This window comes from Protopterus annectens, chromosome 2.part1, assembly GCF_019279795.1.
Source record: "Protopterus annectens isolate FY-2018-M chromosome 2.part1, PAN1.0, whole genome shotgun sequence".
Taxonomy (NCBI): domain Eukaryota; kingdom Metazoa; phylum Chordata; order Ceratodontiformes; family Protopteridae; genus Protopterus; species Protopterus annectens.
Genome location: NC_056729.1, coordinates 30,129,606 through 30,150,854, shown reverse-complemented (window position 1 = coordinate 30,150,854; position 21,249 = coordinate 30,129,606). Strand labels below are relative to the sequence as shown.

Here is a 21,249-nt window from a genome sequence, read left to right as displayed (position 1 = left end):
AGGTTGTCTGCAAAATATCCTAACCAACAAACTAAAACAATGAGTTAAAATGTCAGACTAGCAAGGCTAGACTTTCCACTGTGTGATTCCTTAAAGCTCTTGTATTAGAGGATCCACTGTGTGAGTCCTTAAACCTCCTATCTGTAAACATAATAATCAAAACCAAATTATTACACGTGTATATCTAACCAGCTTTATTATATGTGCCTGTCTTGTGTCTGTCTTAAGACTAGGATGTGGATGGATATAGTCCATAGAGTACCCAACCAAATGATTCAGAAGTATATAAATAACCAAACAGCATAAAATGCATAAAAAACTCACAGAATGCATACATAATAAGCATGCAAATGTGAGTGGACAGCTGAAGAAAGTAAATGTTAAATAGCTCGGAAGAAAGATGATGGGACAAGAAAAAGTGGGGGAAGAACTGATAATTTATGTTTTATTAACAAAAATGTAGCTTCAGCTGCTTTTCTTGCCAGATTCTTATTTAATGTTCAGAAATAATTTAACTAAGTCAGCAAAGAAATGGACAAAAGTCACTCACACGTTAACCTTTCTTTCCTAACTGCAAATCAACTGCAAAGTACTTTGAGCTTACACAAGGCCAAACTTTACATTTTATTTTTTGTCTTTTTAGACGCAGGGTTGTCATAAATCTCAAGTCAAAAAACAATATCCACAGAGGAAAATGCAGAGAGCAGTACATTTATAAATTAACCATAAATGACAAGGCAGGTCATGTTATGTGTCTTTACAATCTCTAAATTGGCTAGAACTCCCTCATTATCTTACATATTTACAACTAACCACCTCCCATAAATTCATATTCAAGCCACCAAATTGCCTTACCCTCTCTTCTCTCCTTTACCGTATACCATCCTAACAGAACTCTTCAATCTGAAAATCAACTGCTTCTGAATGTTAAAACCTAACCTTTCAGCTTGTCAGATGCTCTACTCCTTTACTGTTGCTACACTATGGAACACTCTCTTTTTATCACTCAGAACTACTAGCAATTACAGCCCTCTTTAAAAATAATCCCTAAGACAACACCTTTTCTCTCTATGGCAAATGTACATGCACCAGAACTGCACTTCACAAAACCTGACACTATCCCAATCCACTACTATCTGGTTAAATAAACACAAAAAGAAAAATCTAGCAAAGCTAGACTTTCCACTGTGTGATACCTTAAATCTCTTGCATCAGAGGCAACATGGGATATATGCAAATTACCCTTTTAAGGATATCAAGTGCTTCAGCTAAATGGCAGTTCTGAATGTCCATGACTTTTTCTTTTACTTTTACATATATTTATGGACAATTTCAAGCCAATAAAGCCAAACCCCTCTACAAATAGATGTAAAAGTAAAAGAAAAAGTCATGGACATTCAGAATTGCCATTTAGCTGAAACACTTGATATCCTTAAAAGGGTAATTTGCATATATCTCATGTTGCCTCTGATGCAAGAGGTTGAAAGGTATCATACAGTGGACAGTCTAGCTTTGCTAGACTTTTCTTTTTGTGTTTTTTTTAACCAATTGGTTTTCTGATGTGATCTTTTTGCTCATTGTTTTAAACCTCCACTATCTACTACTCTGCTATAACTCCTTCTCCTTATATTTACCTATAACTGCAGGAATGTTACTAACTACTACATGTGCTACCGATATTTAATCTGAGGGCTTGATAAGTATCAATTATTCACACTATTATTGCACCATGACTAACTCAACTATCCTAACTCTATACTCTAAGCTTGTTATGTTATTATAGTACAAACCACCCAATCCTTGATGTTGTACGCTAATAATTTACCAGGATTTTGCCTTGCTCACTCTATCCATCAATGCAGCTCATGTATAGCAAATATTATTGCTTACTATCTATGAATTGAATGTATAATACTCTGTTTGCACTGTATAACCTTATAGTGAAATGTATGAATACGTGTTCTATATATATGTATGAATTTTAATTTGATTGCGCAACGTTTCTCCCTGAGCCTCCAATGAAAATAGGTTCATTATGGCCCAGTGGACTATCCAGGTTAACAAATGCAAGCAAATAAATAAATAAATAAAATTAATTATGGATTAAAAAGGATCTTTTACAGCTTCTTATTTCACCAAACCTCAAACAAAAAGGCAGCTCAAATTAACTTTATAAATAACAGCTTAAGTACAGATATTCACAAAATGAGTTCAAGTCAGTATTCTGGGAGTTAATGCTCAATTAAAACAATTTTTTCCAGGACGGCAGGCCCACCTTACTTTTAGTCTCACTCTGTGGTAATTGTAGCTCAGAAAAACAGCAATCGCTAACAGGTAAAGATATACCTGCTTTGCCCTTTCTTCAAGGTGCACTGATCATGGCCCACCCAAAACAGGATATAATGGGAGCAGCTTCGATCCTATTACAGTTAAAACATATAAAAAAAAACTCATGCCAGCATGCTTAACCAAGTGCGACTCAAGCTTGGATATCTTGAGCAAATGAATACAAGCTCAATACAAAATCTGACATCACTGAATGGAATAAAATATTGAACTGCTCTGCAAGGAAGGAGGAGGTTTACTTCTCGTGACATTCTGGGGACTCTGTTACCATTGTGGGTACTACCTGCAAGCATATGCAAACTAACTAAGGCTGCAGAAGGGTCAGTGTGTTACTCAATGCTTTTATGTGTGTGTGCTACAACTAGAAAAATAAAGTATAAAACAACTGAGCGGAGTCACCATGGTAGGCTGCATACACTGTTTAAATACTAAAACATTTATTAAAAAGATAAAAATGGAATTAGTGCTTTCAGGCTTAAAGCCCTTCCTCAGATTCAACACTAAGAAACAATGTTCACTATTTTAAATTATTTAAAAACTAATCAAATCATCTTTTTGAAAGTTTACACCCTTCAAGGCTGGTTTCAAGGGAAAAACTCCATTCAATCCTGGCATACGATCTGCCCGTAGATCCGCTATCCATTTCACCTCGGATAGCTCAGTTAAGTTAATCATATCACCTCCTCACGGTCCTATCCGTTGGATCTGTAATACCATAAAAAACAAAAGTATGACCTGCACTGCTATTTACATGCTGTGCAATCTGGTTAGTCATCAACTGAAGCTTAATATTACTAATATGTTGTAGGCTGCGCTCTTTTAGCATCCTATTAGTTTTTCCCACATAAAAGCAAGAACACTGTACACAGCGAGCTAAATAAATTTTTGGAGTGACAATTCGCAAACAGTTCTGATCTGAATACCTTATTCATAGTGGGATGCAAAAATAATTATCCGTATTAATATATCCATATGCCTTACACTGCTTACATGGGAAAGTACCAATCTATTTTAAAAGAAGACATCTTCTGAGGGTATCTCTCCCTACATAACAGGCGTTTCAAGTTCTTATTATTTCTGAAACTAAACTGTGGTGTATCTTCAATAAATCCCCTCAGATTATCACGCGTTAACAATATCTTCCAGTTCGCTCTAATAATATTGCACAAATCTTTGATGTTATTACTGTATTTCAGGGTGACCCTTAGCGATATGTATTTTGATTTTTCTCTATCCATCCCCTCACTAATAGGGGTACGCCTACAGAGGAGCCAAGGTTGTCCTATGGAACTCCTCACCTCCTCAGAGCTCTGTTTAATCAACCCCAGTTCAGTTCTCTTATAGCCACGCATCTCAAGACCAGAGTGCAATGTATCCATTTCTTCAGAAAAAAGCTGAACATCAGTACATAGTCTCAATGTGCGTACCATTTGTCCTTTTACTATATTAGGAAATATATGCTTAGGGTACATACTATCCCTTGCCAACAAGCCATTTTATTTATTTATTTAACATTAGTTAACTGGGAAAGTCTGACTTGGAAAGAAGCCAATTTTCAGCGGAGGCCCAGGTAGAAAAGCTCCAGATGCATGTCTTTGTAATGTGGGAGGAAACCGGAGAACCCGGAGGAAACCCACACGAATGCAGGTAGGACATGCAGACTCCGCACAGAAGGCACCCCAGCCGAGAATCGAACCGGAGAACCTCTTGCTGTGAGGTGACAACGCTACTGCTGCACCACTGCACCATCCAACATGACCAACCATTTCTCCAACATGATTTCCTGTACAGTCCAGTTTTTATTCCACCATCCTTCTTCATATGCAATTGGACATCCAAAAAGTCTATTACATCCATGGAGATGCGCAAAGTAAACCTAAGAAAAGTAGTACTAGTTTTAAGATATTGCTTAACAGATCCAGTGGATGGAACCGAGAGGAGGTAGTATGATTAACTTAACAAAGCTATCCGAGATGAAATGGATAGCAGATCTCTGTGCAGATCGTATGCCAGAACTGAATGGAGTATTTCCATTGAAACCAACCCTGAAAGGGCACAGACTTTTAAAGAGATGATTTGATTGTTTTTTAAATAATTTAAAATAGTGAGCGTTGTTTCTTAATGTTGAATCTGAGGAAGAGTTTTAAGCTTGAAAGTGTCAATTCTGTTTTCATGTTTTTAATAAATGTTTTGTTATTTTAAACAGTGTATGCAGCCTAGCATGGTGGTTCCGCTCAGTTGTTTCATACTTTGTTTTGCTTGCTTTTACTGGTTTGGACCTGCAGCACTCCTGGGTTTGGTTGTTTGGATTTGGACAACTGGAAAAATGGGAACTTCCTTGCAAACTACATATAGACATATACTGAACATAAAGGTCAATAAGTGTGAGGCATGACTGTGCTAATACTTGGTATGGTTTTTCATTCAGCATTAACTATTTGTAGAATGATGGTAGAAATTCACCTACCATAAAAAAGAAAAGAAATCCATCTAACACTATACAAAGTGCATCAACAGGAATGTTAACCATTATACGGCCTACTCAATAATGACAATTTGGTAGGAACTAGGAGTTTAATAACATGATACATAAGACACACAGAACTCTTTTATTCCAACTGCATCAGAGGATTACTAGCACAATTTCCGAAAACTACTGAAAAAGGATAAAAAGATATAATATGTGTACAACAATATGAATAAATGAGAAAAAGATAATGGTCACAATCTAATGCATCGCTTTGTAATACTTACATCATGAAGAGGGTAGGCAGCTTTGTAGACCCCTGATTCTATCAACTTTTCAATGCCTACTTTTTTCACATTGTCCCGGCTTACTGCATACTCCACAGAGCAGAGGATGTAATGAATCTAAAAAAAGTGAAGAATAACAATGGCAAATGCTGTAGCAGTCTGGAATTTATGGTTGGCTTGAGAACAGTCTGGTAAAAGTGGAATGACCACAAACTGGAAATGAGTAACAAGACCTTTATTTCTGAATTTCTTTTACAAAGCATATTATGTCTGGAGACTAACTTGCAGATTATAGACTATTGCATAAATCATTACAACTGTCACTGGCTATGCTAGAACCTAGAATTTACACATGGCAGTTAAGTGAATAATCAAGGCTACCAAACATTTATCTCTGTTATCAGGCCACGGTGGTGCAGCGGTTAGTGTTGCCGCCTCACAGCAAGAGGTTCTCTGGTTCAATCCTCGGCTGGGGTGCCTTCTGTGCGGAGTCTGCATGTCCTCCCTGTGGTCACGTGGGTTTCCTCCGGGTGCTCCGGTTTCCTCCCACATCCCAAAGACATACTGTAGGTGGATTGGACACACTAAATTGGCCCTAGGTGTGAGTGCGTGCATGTGTGTGCCTTCTTCTGTGGAAGGTTGGGCACTGGGCTGGCAACTCGACACCATAAAACACCACTGCCAATCATGAGCGGACGGTGATCCGCTGTGGCGACCCCTAACCAGGAAAAGCCAAAAGAAGAAGAAGAAGACACATACATGCTGATTTAGTCAGCATTTTATCAGAGATTTCATTACCTCAGCACTGTATGTCAAATACTACATACACTGCAGTTAATATACATAAATCATCTATGTCCATTTTTAATGCTTAAATCATACTTTGGTATCTATTTCCCTATTCATCTGAGGCATACACCTTGTTGATTGGAAAGGTACAGAAAATGTACTTAAGCTACTTCTTGTTGCATCTAAACTAAACACAAATAAAGGTTCTTCACATAGCCATGGTCCATATACCACCATCACCAATAAGACATAAGAGGACGTACTTTCTTGGGTTAGTTCAAATGTAAAACAAGATACATCAAAATTCTTGGTGACATCAACATATCCTAACTCAAGCCCTACCACAGCAAATACAAAAACAGGAAAAAACAATCATAATCCTGATCAGATTTATTTAGCAAACAGTAAAGACAACTAAGACAGGTAACTTAACATGTAAAGAAAGCATACTTAACTTGCTACTACCAAACAACCCTAATAATGTTACAAAGATAGGAGTATGTCAGACACAGTAAGTCATCACTAACACTTAGCACTTAAAACTAGGTTTGACCCAAACTGTACATTCAAGATTCTACATTCAATTCTTTACTCAGAATATGCAACTGGATATCGATGGAATGTCTTCACCTTGATGATGACACAGACCACTTTAATAGAAATTTCCTGAACATACAGAAATCACTAACCCCTTTATGCAGAAAGAAAACTATGTATAACTCTACACAGTAGAAAATAACTGAAACTAAATGAACAATGACTCAGAGATAAAATATGAAAATAATAGAAAAGTAACTTTCAAAGTACAGAATTATAAAACACTTAAATCAAGTAACACACAAGGCACAGAAAAACAAAAAAAAAATTAGTTTCAGCACACTACACTGTCAATAATCCAAGGCAATTCTGGAAAAATATCAATGAATTTATCAAAACAGGTAAACAATCCTTGACAAGTCCACAATAAACTGATACAAATTAAATAACTGCTAGTAAAATAAATTCATACTTCATACAGTTAGCAATACCGCTAAGTAATATCATCAATCAACCATCAGAAATTCTCACAACTAATCTAATTTATGGTTTATTCAGCCTACACTCAGTAAAACAGATCAACATTTTTCTCAAGAAATTAAAACCAAACTTTCAAGCCCCAGAGAATCTGCTAGCAGTGTACCTTTACATGGTTGCTGAAAACATAACATACCTAACTGCTACACTCGTACGTAGCTTTATACAAAACTACACATCTGCTTTATGGGAACAACAAAGCATAACTGTTCTTCACAAAAGTGGTACCTCAGTACAATTACCCAGCTATCAACCAATCACCACTCTCTCACCCTTAGCTATAGTTCTTGAAAACTATACATAATCGTTGAAAAAAAGTACAGTTGTGTAAAATCTTACCATAACAATAGATGTCCTTTTCACTGTTACAATATTCATAACATATGGGACCTCCTGCCAAGGATAACCCAACATCCGACCAGTACGCCAAAGCCTTTACATCCTCCCAGCATTGTACGTCAGATGCATGCTCTACACACAGGTTTAGGACATAAAGGTGACGTACACAAACTCAACACTCAGAACTGAACTGCCCCAGAAGACCTAGAGCAACCCCAGGTAAAAGAAGAACATGAACAAAAGAGAAACTGGAAAATAAGACAAATATCTCTCAGCCAGCAAACTGTTTCCTAACAGAAGGAAGATAAAAAAGGGGGCAGGATGGAAGGAGGGACTTTATATTGCAACAGTGGAAAGAAGGACATCTACTGTTATGGTAAGATTTTACACAAATGTACTATGTCCTTCCTTATCACTGTTGCAGTATTCATCAAACATGGAAAAATACAAAAGCTACTATAAAGGATGGGAGGAGGAAGGCACAGAGGTGCCCTCCACAAATCTGTGAATTCATCAAACATGGAAAAATACAAAAGCTACTATAAAGGATGGGAGGAGGAAGGCACAGAGGTGCCCTCCACAAATCTGTGATGGATAGACCGGGCAAATCCTGCCCTGGCTCTAGAAATGCCATCCAACTTGTAATGTTTATTAAAAGTGTGGAGAGAGGACCAAGCAAGAACTTAAAGGATGGCTCTAGTATCCATACCCTTGAAGCAAGCTCCCGAAGCTGCTAATGCCCTCGTAGAATGAGCTTGGATGATGCAAAAAGCTTTTACATGAAAAGAATAACAAAAGAAAATGGCCTTAGGCATACAGGAACAGAAGGTTTCTTTAGAAACCATCAAACCCAATGTCCTAGTATGAAAAGAAGCAAAAAGATGCTCAGATTTGCAGATAGCCTTTGTCTTATCCAAATAATACCTGAGCTGTCTAAGTAGATCCAAGGAGTGAAAAACCTTCTCAATAGCGGATTGCAGAGAAAGAAAAGAAGGAAGGAAGCTGGATAGACTTATTTAGAGACAACTCATTGACCATCTTGGGCATAAAAGGAGGAGTAGTATGGAAAGACATCCTGTCCCTATGAAAAATCAAAAAGGAAGGAATCACCATCAGAGCCTGAAGTTCAGAAACTCTCTTGGCTGAAGTGAGGACAACCAATAAAATAGTCTTCTAGGTGCAGTGTTGCAAAGACGAAGCAAAGGTGGGCTCAAAAGGATCCTGAGTCAGTTTTTCAAGGACAAAATTAAGGTCCCAAAAGGGAGGACTAGGTTTTCTTGGGGGCCTAATATAAATGACGCCTTTGAGGAATTGTTTGACCTCAAAACAAGAGGCCGATTGTGGCTTCAAAGGCCAACAAACAGAGATTGCTGACAAGTGAGCTTTAAAAGACGAATATGCTAATCCAGCAGGGAGCAGTTCACAAAAGTAAGAAAGGAGCAAAGGGACCTTGACTGAGAAGGGATCAGCATGATGCCTGAGACATCAAACAAAAGATCTTTTCCATTAGGCCATCTAGGATTTTCTAGTACTGGGTTTCCTAGCATCCTGCAGACCCCGAAGCACATCCTCAGAAAAGTGGTGTCTAAATGGGATAAAAATCTTATCACCCAAAGTGTCAAATGAAGAGTGGACAAGTGAGAGTGAATTAGAGACGCCTTGTCTTGTGTTAGGAGATCCATCCCGTGGTGTAACTTGGGATAATTGCCCTTGGCAAGGTGAAAGACAAAGAGGATCTATTGCTGTCTGGGCAAAGGGAGTCACCAGCAAGATTCTTGGGGAGTCGCTCCTGATCTTGTACAGGACCCTGGGAAGTACAGGAAGAGGAGGGTAAGCATATAGAAATACTCCCTTCCAAGCAAAGGACATGAAGTCCACTTCCAAGTCAGAGAACTTGGGACTCTGGAAAAGAAGTGAAGAAGTTGCCTGTTTAGAGGGGGGGCAAAAAGATCCACTTAAGGAATACCCCACTGATGTATTATGTTCATCAATACCTATCTGTGAAACCTCCATTCATGTGGTTGTGCCTTGGACCTGCTCAGGAAGTCTGTCACAAAGTTTGGTTTTGAAGGGATGTAGACTGCCTGAAGGGGGTTACCTGATGGCAGAGAACCAAATCTCAGGCCAGAAGAGCTAGTCTGCAAAGAAGATAAGACCTCATGCCCCCATTTGTTAATACACCAGATGACTGTGATGTTGTCTGTAAAGACCTTTAAAAGGCCTGGAGAAAGAAAAGACAATAGAAGGTCTGAAGAGCAAGAATGAACCGTCATTTACAGTATCTTACATTGATGTGGTCTGATCTCTGATGAAGTGGCCACAGACCCTGAACCCTCACTTTACTGGAAGATGGTCTGCACCCCAGATCAGAAGTGTCTATGAACAGCTCTTACGTAGGTGTTGGGATCTGAAAAGGCAGTCCCAGACAGGGAAATCTGCTGAATCCCCTAGTAAAACTCAAGTCTGAGACATGGAAGTAAGGGAAACTCCAGAGGGTGGAAATGCTGGAGCAAAACTGTCTTTAGGTACCAGGGAGCATGGGAATGATAGACGCCACAAATCTCAGGATTCTTAGAAATTCCCTTGTAGTAATGAGATAAAGAGGAAGAAGAGACTGGGAAGTAGGTTGTCAGAGACAGAACCTTGGGAGAGGGAATAGAAGCCAACAATGGAATGGTCTGGAGTTTGCAACCCAGAAAAATGTGGTCTGGAGAAGGAGTCAGACTTGACTTTTTGAGATTGATGGTGAATCCCAGACTGCACAGAAGCAGCATGGTGAAGTGCAGATCCTGCCAAAGCCTGGATTGAGAGGAAGCCTTAAGAAGCAGGTTGTCCAGATAAGACAATATCTGGATTAACTGAAGCCTACAAAAGGCAATGACAGATGCTAAACATTTGGTGAACACCCTTGCAGCAGTAGAAGATCAAACGGCAAAACAGAAAATGAGAGGAAGAAACAAAGAAATATAAAAACTTCCTGAACAGAAAGGGAGTGGGAATATAAAGATATGTGCCCTTTAGGTCTAGGAAGACTAGAAATGCCTGCGGAATTAAGATGGGAAACAGAATCTGGAGGAAAAGCAGCTAGAAGGAAAGAATCCTTAGAAAAATATTTAGAAAGGAGAAGGTGAGGACCAGTCTCCAAGATCCTTCTTTTCAAGAACCAGAAACATTCTGAAGTAAAACCCTCTTCCTCTTTGGGATTCCAGAATGGGCTGAATGATGCTCTGATCCGGTAAATCTTGCAGAACCCAAGAAAAAAATGAGGAAGTTCTGGAGCAGGTTGAGGAATACCTGAAGTGGGGAGGGGTTGGGTTTCTATGCCATAAAATAACCATGACAGGATAATGGACAGTACCCAGGAGTCAGAAATAATCTGCTGCCAGACAGGGGGAGAGAGACAGGGGAACTTGGTCGAGGGGAAGGGGAGAAAGTATGTTAGAAGGAGACAGATCTGTCACATAAAAGGGGTTTCTGAAGTCTGGGTAGGTTTATCAGACAACATATGCTTAGGAACTCTCTTCCCCTTGGAAGGCTGAAGAGGCTGCCTATGCACAAAGGCAGATTTATGATAGTTTCTCTGAAATTTGGGTAGGCAGAAGCAAAGATTTTGTTTAAGATCCTGCATTACTCTACCTTTGTCTTGTACAGTATTAAAACAAGTCAGCAGTCAAAACCTGGAGGTGTAGCCATGAGCACCTCCTTATAACTGAACCAGAAGCAGCAGCTCTAGAGGATGCATCAGTTTCATCACAACTACATTTAATAACTGCACTTAATGGACTGACAGGTAACCTGAAAAGTGAGAATCTAAGGACAAGGCAGCAGTTTTACTTTCAGAGTCAGGAAGGTTAGAGCCCCCCTCCCCCCCAAGTTGAGACAAAATGGCCAAAACATACCTGGTCAGAGCCCCCCCCCCCCAAGGTGAGACAAAATGGCCAAAACATACCTGGTCATGTGAGTTTGATAATGAATGGCCCCACTGGCCAGAGTGACAGAAGTATACACTTTTTCCCCAGCCTCTCCATAGCTCAGCTGCCTTTATCAGAAGAAAAAAGTTAGGAAGAGGGCAAAACCTTGGATGGCTTGTCAGTAGAAAGACAGACCACAGCAGGGTCTGAAGAAGGACACGTGTAGAGGTACTTAAAGTCTGAGACACTTAGGGTGGCTTCTTAGGGGCCAGAGGTTGGGAACCAGGAGCCAAACACACAGCTGCAAATGTATCCAACAAGGCATCCAACACATGGGGAACAGCAGAAGTTTTAGCAGATTCTATCTGCAACAGCTCATAATACCTCTTTTGAATATTAGAGATGTATGAGCAATCCCACTTAAAATGCACCATCATGCAAACTAATGTGTTCCCAAAAGACAACTCCTCATAGGGAGAGTCAACACTAAGGAAACCTCCTCTGCAGACCCATAGTCCAAAGGAGAGGTAATATATGAGACGTAGGCCAGTGATTCATCTCCTGAATCCACCTCCTCATCTGAAGAATCAGCCTCCCTGGTCCTTTTGGCTGGAGTACAGGATCAAGGAGAAGCAAGAACAGATACCCCCATGAGGTGGTCTTAAGGTCATAAGAGCACTGAAAAAGCCCTGGGTTAAATGCTGCCATCCCCTCTAAGGATCCTTAGTAATGGGAAAAATGTACTTAGTTTTCTGATTCTTCCTTAGGTGGATGTCTGACAGCCTAGGAAGCTCTAAGCCATGCCTAGACTCAATAAGGGTAGCAAGGACCTCTTCCCTAACCAGAATTTGGTGAATACCCTTAGGCCTTCCACTTGTGTCTCTGCTCATCAGTGGCACAGGAAAATAACTTTCTTGGGTGGCGTAAGCCAGGGAACCTTGTTGGCTAGGCTTGTATAGGCCCTTGGGCCGATAGCCTAGTACCTACCTATGAACCTATGATCAGCCATAGTTCCCCCCCTCAACGTCCATAGTGAATGCTTGTATTGTCTCAGAGGACATGCGAGAAGCCGCTTCCATGCTGGCATCCAACAGGATTCAGCAAAGGAATCCAGTGTCAGCACCGGACTGTCTTTGGGGTCTTCATTCACCTTGAGAGAGAGGTCTGGTGGAGGCTGGATAGCAGCAGAGACAGACAAGACTTTTTGGTCTTTTTTTTAAGAGAAGGCTGTACCTCGGGGTGGACAGATTTGGCCATGGTACCCTGGGTCAAAAGCTTGAGACACTGGTTCTCAAAGGTAACGGATAAAGAGGACAGACTGCTGTTTTGGTTGTAAAAAAATGCCTAACAAATGATACACTGGGTATGACTGTGTAAAGCACATAGGCAGAATAAACACTTTTCATGATGGTCTTTATGGGAACTCTACCTCCCACACTGACATTTTCCCAATTCTGGATGACTGAGTACACAATTAATGAAAAAGAAGGAACCCCAATGGGGTACTTCTCTGTAAATGGCTTGGTAGAAAATAGTGAATGGGTGTTTAGAATGAAGTTCAACTGTGGCATTTGGACTGTGGCAAAGAAGTTCTGAGTATTGAGAGTGCATATGTTATCTTTATGCCATATACCTATCTCGGGAGTCTACGGTATGACACTGGGAGGATGTAATGGCTTCGGTTTACTGGCTGGACATTGGGCTATCCATGGCAGGAGATCCTATATGTGATGAATACTGCAACAATGATAAGGAAGAACAATAATCTGATCTCTTCTATATAACACAGTTTCCATATGTGTTATAATAATGTAAACGGTATGTATTTATACCCAGTACAAAAAACAAGATCACTTAGTTACCTCTCTCTTCTTAAAGCTATCCAAAACATATGGCACTATCACTCACATATTGTTTTTAAGTACATTAGCCAGTCTAGACATAACTAGAAAGAAAGTAAATAGGCTTAGAAGCTATTTGTGTTTCAACATGAAGAGTACATCGGCTAGACACATACTCCAATTACCAGCCTACCCCATTTGGAGTAGTTTATGCTGTGATGGCATATCTACTTACTATTCTACTTCTGGTAGATGGTGTAAAAAACAAGTCCTTATCAAGAATATGGAAATCACTGAGGCGATCCTTTTCAAATGGAGCAGTGAAAAATTCTTGTTCCGGTTTGATAATACTTTCATCTGCACTGAAGAGCTTGGTGAGGCAACTGAAGTTTGATGATTTAGGCTTTAGGTCATCAGGCTGCAGGGGCATTTTAATGTGCATGGCCTCAGCATATGTACATAAAACTTCCCAAGGAGCGTGGACTTTCACAAATATAATTTTATCGTCCAGGACCTAAAAAAAAAAAAAAAACATTCAGTATGTGTTTCTAATCACTTACATGCATATTCCTTGGAAAAACATATCAAAATGATTAACTGGTTTCTACATGTAACTACAGAAAGAAGAAAAAATGCACAGGCACAAATAATGCAATCACGCTAAACTTACTAAAATAATCAGAACTGACAATATGTCACTTGGCATACCTTTGGTTTACAGAACTGGCAATATGTCACTTGGCATACCTTTGGTTTACAGAACTGACAATATGTCACTTGGCATACCTTTGGTTTACAGAACTGACAATATGTCACTTGGCATACCTTTGGTTTACTTTGAGCCAATTATCTTTTGTGCAGGTTATAGCTAGCAGGGTGGTAGAGTCATACTGCTTGTATATTGGGCAATAACAACAAGATGATAAGCACAAACATGCTGGTCAACATTTTTGTTTTTGCAGTCAGGGCATATATATCTGTAAGCAGGGATAAAAAAATCAGGCTGTTAAGCTTACAAACTGTGATGCAAAAAGAAATGAGCCCCTTTCTACAGGTGATGTACCTCTCAATATTACCTGACTTCCCTAGAAGCCAGCACTTTTGTGTGGTCTCTGGTCACCACTGAGGATTCTTGTTATACAACTGTGCATACTCTCAAATCCAAACTCATGCCATGTCACCCCTCCATTTCATCCTGACAGCTCCAACAAGTGCCTGAGTTACTACACAAACTCATCTTATTTGAGTCTTAGTCAGAGCTTAATGGAGCTGACTTTCCACTGTCATCTTACCAACAGTAACCAAATCAAGAACATTTTACACACTTAAAGAAAATTCTTTCCCATCAGGGTTAATGATGCCATCATCCTCTTCCACACCATCACAGTAACATGTCAAGCTAGACCACTCCACCACACCAAAATCACAATTACTGTTTAAACTTAAATTAAGCCAATAGTTAAATATTTATATTCTGTCAATAGCTCTTAGAAGCTAGACACTCTTCAAAAGACAGATAGATGCTCTTACTCAATACATCACTGATCCTAGCTAGCATTCACTCTTAAGCACACTGATAAACCACCAGCCATAAGCTGGTGAAACACAATAATGAAATGATATACTTGAAAAAAAAAATAAAACTAGGAAATATACTTGAAAGGTTAATATATAAACAAGTACAGACTTGTACAAAGAACAGAAAATAAAAGTTAAGGAAAGACAGATGGCACATATAAAAGAAAAAATAATTAAACTAACCCTGTTACTACTTTGCCTGAAAATGTACTGTTTAATATCTACCACTAACTTAAAAGTAAAAAATAACAGATGCAGAAAACCCACAGGCAATGCTTTTTCAGCTCAAGCTCCATCTTGGTAATTAAGCCACCTTGTACACACTGCAGAAGGCAACACCTACTAAGTGAATTCACAACACATGCACTTTGAATCTGGTGGAGTTCCACTACTGTTAAATGTCAGGGTGAGGGAAGTAATTAAATAAAATGCAACACCAAACAGTATTTACTTGTCATGGTCAGTTAGAAAAATCACCCCATCACTGAATAGAAAGCACTTTGGTACAGTGGTCCTTGAGGAAGACATTTTTCAAAAAGCTTTGCTCCAAATAAAGTAATACTTTCTTTGACCAGGAGTAATATTTCCAGGAACACTGATCACTGTGCATGCAAGTTTAAAATCACTGATTGCTGCAAATGCATACAAGTTTGAAATCAGTCTTTTAATGTCTTTGCTGCAATGTTACTGAAAGCAGCTACACACTTTGTACAGCTTGAATTCTTTTTACATAATTTTGTATTCACATTTATCTTCTAAAAATTGCTTACATTTTCTTTAACTTGGCACAGCTGAGTTTACAACTCCTGAATTTATTTCAGAAAAATAGCTGCATTTTCTGTAGCTGATCATAACTCTTTCAAAGAGGAAGGCAGTATTTGTAGGACCCAGACATTAAAAAATATTGATATGAAATTTCTACGGAGTGTCAAAAAGCACTGACTTAGTTTTACTTGAACTGTCAGTTTGGTGCTTTATAGGAACCAACAGTACATTTATTGATTTTTAATTGAAATGATTTGTAAATTTCCTGCATGTGTTTGGTACCTTACAACCAAAGACAGTCATCCAATTAATGAATGATGGAGATGTTGTGACAGGCCAACAGTGGGGCTGTTGATTAAAAAAAGTGTGACTCAAGTAAGAACTTGAAGCATATCCCAATCAGAGTCAGAGTAGTTATTACTTAAACATACATGATTTAGCCCATCTATAAAGGTAGTTAGTGAAATAGCAAAGTTCTTATGAAAAGCAGAGTTGTTGAAAATGGGTAAGGAGGAAAGGAGGCTATAACTTATCAAAGGCATGTTTTATCTCAACAGAGATAGTTATTGCAAGTAGTAATAGTTCATGGTCCATTTTCTAGGGAATATGATCTGTAGGTCAATACAGAGCTGTATTTGTATTAAATCCTTATTGGGATTTGATGATTGCAAAGTAAATGCTAATCTTCTGGGTAGCTAAGCAGCTGCTTATAAACTTTCTTTATCTGCAATTTTTGCTGGAGAGGGAACAGATTTGCTAATAGGCTGTACTGTTCTGGGGGGCTGGGTTAGGGATTTTTCTGGTAGAGGGATAACGACTGCAATTCATTCTACAGGAATACTATCTGACCATAAAGCAGGTTAAATATGTGTAAACTAGGCCTGAAAATGAACTATAAGGCTTTATAAAAGACTTCTGGATGCAAGATGTATATTCAATGTAAGGTGCTTTGTCAGCAACCTTAGTGAGACGGACTGATGCCCAAAACAGAAATCTGAGCAAGGATGAAAGCAGGTCTATATATTCTAGAATTGGTACAGTGTGCAATATAAGGGCTAATAAGAAGGTCGGCATTTTGGAAACTTGGTAATAACTGTCGCTCGTCCGGTCAGGATAAAACAGACGAACAGTTGTGGGTTCAGTTCAAGCAGTTTATTACACACAAACACATCAGGAATGAGGCTTCGTAACTTAAACTTAAATAAACTTACAAACAGATTGACTACTTCACTCATACATGATAACGCTCTGGCTGTTCTCTCAAAATGGCACTGCTGCCCACACATGCTCACTACTTATATGCATGTGCCTACATCTGGTAATGCTTCTTAAAGTTACACACACACTCTGTTCTACAATAACCATGGCAATGTAAGAGTTAGGATAAACGTCTAGTAGGGATTTTGGTCACAGAGTTTATCTAAGATATAGTTTTGCTTCAGTCTGGTATGCTGGTTAAGAGACTAATTTTGCAATAAGCTGACTTAACAATAAAATGACTGCAATTCTTGCATCTCAAGTTCTCCCGAATCAAAGAAGCTGCAAAGCACCCACACCCCCATAATGAAATGTACATTTCTTTCTTAATATTTGGTAAAGCTGTGGATTGAGGATCAAGTCCAAGCTTCACAGATATTGCTTTCATAATAAGGCCACTGAAACAGCAGCATGTGTCATAAATGGGCCCTGATACAGCTTAGTAAAAGTTTGCTCACAGAGTTATAAAATATGCAGTGTAATTAGCCAGTCTTCAAAAATTATTTGTTTCCCAATTGCTTTGTCCAATTTTACTAGAACAAATGAAGCAAAAAAGCTGTTCTTCAAATACCATCTACCTTATCAGTATAAAACCAAAGCTGTTTCTGGGGAATCAAACTATATAAAAGTCTTACATTTCTTCTGATGATGAGGTAAAACAGGAAAAACACTGAATCTTTTAGTAAGTGCAATGGTAGATGTGACCAATTAAAGAAGGATTAGAAGCCTGTGAGACTCTGCCTATGTGAAAAACAGTAAAGGGAAATAAAGATAAAACTGCATCTATAAAAGCAAACTGGCACAGCAGAACAGTGTCGTCTCTGATATAGGAAGAAGAGAGAGCCAAAACTAGTGAAGTAAGGCAGGTAACTGAACAATTTTGCCAAATGTGCCTGTAGAGTTGCCACATTCTTGGATTCATACTAAAACCAAAACCTTACTCATTTAGATGCACAAGACATCTGTTGCACTAGCATTCCCTGCTAATGATTACATTTGAGAAGTCTAGAAAAATAATCACAGAAGCAGTCCTAAACAGAGACTCTCACTTCATTCTTTTTCATTGCAGACATGCAGCATATTTTCTGAATTCCTACTACAAAATGCTCTGTGGGCTGTACAAAAAACTACCTTGCTAGATACACCAAGGGGGCCACATCACCCTTACTGCTTCTATTCTTCCACAAAGACGCTTCATACTATCACTCCATTTATCCAACATAACCCATATTTTTTCTGTAAATTCATACAATTATTATACCTAATGCTTCCACCGCAAAACCTTCAATTATTTCTTCTTTTGTCCAGATAATATTAGTTTCTATACCCCCTTTCAATCGAACACAATTACCATAGATCTATGACATCTTTGAAAGGTGACACAGGAACACATACAGGAATGAAAAGAAAACAAGCTACAACTCTTCCATTCTTCTTTTCATGCAGTATGCATGCTTTCAACAATTTCTGTTCACTCCAAAATTACAAAAAATGCTAATGTGCTGGTCACCTGTAAACCTCACTCTTCCTCCTGAACATTATTCTGCATGTATTGTTCAAACAACTTCCTTTTATTTCTATGTAATTTGCTCCCTCCCTTTTCTAAATATCCCATCTCCAGTTCTTTTCTCTCCTTTATAATTTTCATTACTTCATTTACAAGGGCCAGTCTGAAGGAGATAAAGTGGTGGCAGGGGAAAGTGTAGTTAGGCAGCATAGGATGGTGGTTTGTAGGATGACATTGGTGATCAAGAAGAGGAGGAGTACTGTGAGGGCAGCACCAAGGATCAAATGCTGGAAATTCAAAAAGGGTAATTGTGAGGTGAGATGAAGAAAGTAGACAGGAGTATAAGGAGATGAGGTGCATGGCAAAGAGAGAGGTGGCGAAGGCTAGGGATAAGGTGTATGAAGAGTTGTATGAAAGGTTGGACACTAAGGAGGGAGAAAAGGACCTGTACCGATTGGCTAGACAGAGGGACCGAGGTAGTAAAGATGTGCAGCAGGTAAGGGTGATAAAGGATAATGACGGAAACGTACTCACAAGCGAGGAGAGTGTGTTGAGCAGATGGAAAGAGTACTTTGAGGGGCTGATGAATGAAGACAATGAGAGGGAGAGAAGGTTGGATGATGTGCAGATAGTGAATCATGCAATGCAGTGGATTAGCAAGGAGGAAGTAAGGATAGCTATGAAAAGGATGAAGAATGGAAAGGCTGTTGGTCCAGATGACATACCTGTGGAAGCATGGAGGTGTTTAGGTGAAATGGCAGTGGAGTTTTTAACTAGATTGTTTAATGAAATCTTGGAAAGTGAGAGGATGCCTGAGGAATGGAGAAAAAGTGTTTTGGTACCGATTTTTAAGAATAAGGGTGATGTGCAGAGCTTTAGTAACTACAGAGGGATTAAATTGATCAGTCACAACATGAAGTTATGGGAAAGAGTAGTGGAAGCTAGGTTAAGAAGGGAGGTGATGGTTAGTGATCAGCAGTATGGTTTCATGCCAGGAAGGAGCACTACAGATACGATGTTTGCACTGAAAGTGTTGATGGAGAAGTACGGAGAAGGTCCGAAGGAGTTGCATTGTGTCTTTGTGGACTTAGAGAAAGCATATGACAGGGTGCCTAGAGAGGAGTTGTGGTATTGTATGAGGAAGTCGGGAGTGTCAGAGAAGTATGTAAGAGTGGTACAGGATATGTACGAGGGTAGTGTGACAGCGGTGAGGTCGGCAGTGGGAATGACAGATGCGTTTAAGGTGGAGGTGGGATTACATCAAGGATCAGCTTTGAGCCCTTTCTTATTTGCAATGGTGATGGACAGGTTGACAGACAAGATCAGACAGGAGTCCCCGTGGACTATGATGTTTGCAGATGACATTGTGATCTGTAGTGAGAGTAGGGAACAGGTGGAGGAGACCCTGGAGAAGTGGAGATATGCTCTAGAGAGAAGAGGAATGAAGGTCATCCGGACTAAGACAGAATATATGTGTGTGAATGAGAGGGAGGATAGAGGAATGGAGAGGATGCAGGGAGTAGAGGTGGCGAAGGTGGATGAGTTTAAATATTTGGGATCAACAGTTCAAAATAATAGTGAGTGTGGAAGAGAGGTGAAGAAGAGAGTACATGCAGGATGGAGTGGGTGGAGAAGAGTGTCAGGAATGATTTATGACAGATGAGTACCAGTAAGAGTGAAAGGGAAGGTCTACAAGAGTGTAGTGAGACCAGCTATGTTATATGCGTTGGAGACAGTAGGATTGACAAAATGGCAGGCGTCAGAGCTGGACGTGGAAGAGTTAAAGATGTTAAGATTTACACTGGGTGTGACGAGGGTGGACAGGATTAGGAATAAGTATATTAGAGGGTCAGCCCAGGTTGGAAGGTTTGGAGACAAAGCCAGAGAGGCAAGATTACATTGGTTTGGACATGTGCTGAGGAGGGATGCAGAGTATATTGGAAAAAGGATGCTAAGGATGAAGCTGCCAGATAACAGGAAAAGAGGAAGGCCTAAAATAAGGTTTATGGATGTGGTGAGAGACAGCATGCAGGTGGTTGGTGTGACAGAGCAAGATGCAGAGGATAAGAAGAAATGGAAACAAATGATCCACTGTGGCGATCCCTAATGGGAGCAGCCGAAAGAAGATTTACATTTGGTTTTGATTTTGATTTCCATTTTCTAGATTTTTTGGCAACCAAGAGCATTAAACTTAGTAAGTCTTTATTATGGCAAGACTATTCAGATCCTATGTCCCACCTTACAAAAATAATTTCTTTAGTTACAACCGTACAGAGTACTCTGTAAGGAATTTTTAAAATGTCTCAACTCATTGCACTCCCAAAAAACATGCTCTCGGGTAACCTCTCTCATTCTCATCACACCTTCAACATTTGTTATCTACCTGGGGAAATTTTTTCTGAAGTCTACCCAGCATATAAAGATACCTATACAAATAATTCTAAACAAAAGTCCTAAACCTTCTGGACATTGTTGCATACTTGGGAGCCATACAGCTGTCCTGCCATTGTTCTTTTGTAAACTGTCTTTCCAGTTTCTCTTCCCAATCTTTTCTAAACTTCTCTAATTGATGTGCATAGTTATCATGCAATATTTTATATGCCCTATTAATTATCCCTTTTACCAGAGCCAACCTTTCACATATCACTCCTGTATCCCTTTCTTTTTGCTTATACTCTAATATTAATTCCTGGTAGGAAAGGTAGTCTCTAACCTGCAGTCTCAACTCCAGCTTGGCCTGATCAACTCTATTATCTTTACCTCTCTAGTTATTTGATCCCAATACCTTGGTTTCTTTGCCAATTTTCTCAAATAAGTTCCACCCCTTGCCTACTTTCTACAACCTAATTGTAGTCATCCCTACTTGCAGAATCCTTTCTCCATTTCTATCTTAGCTAACTTCTTAGATTACTTTTTGCTACTTTATGAATCTAAACTTCTTTATGGCTGTTGTTATTCTGCTTAAGACCCTGCATCCAAAATCCTTTTCCTTCCATATCTCTCAAACTTCCCCTCTATTTCATCATCATCTCTTTCCACTTTTCTTTACAACTGTCTGCTTGTGTTATGTATATGAACCTAAATGGAG

At 39.3% G+C, this 21,249-nt stretch overlaps 1 protein-coding gene across 1 annotated transcript in view; it reads right to left on the bottom strand.

Moving 5' to 3' along the window:
• Positions 1 to 21,249, bottom strand: part of ANO6 (anoctamin 6) — a 1,522,803-nt gene that overhangs the window by 715,273 nt on the left and 786,281 nt on the right. The window contains exons 5-6 of the mRNA XM_044061996.1: positions 13,290 to 13,568; positions 5,101 to 5,217 (exon numbers count right to left, since the gene is read on the bottom strand). Coding sequence (XP_043917931.1) covers positions 5,101 to 5,217; positions 13,290 to 13,568 — 396 coding nt within the window. The remainder of the gene's footprint in view (positions 1 to 5,100; positions 5,218 to 13,289; positions 13,569 to 21,249) is intronic.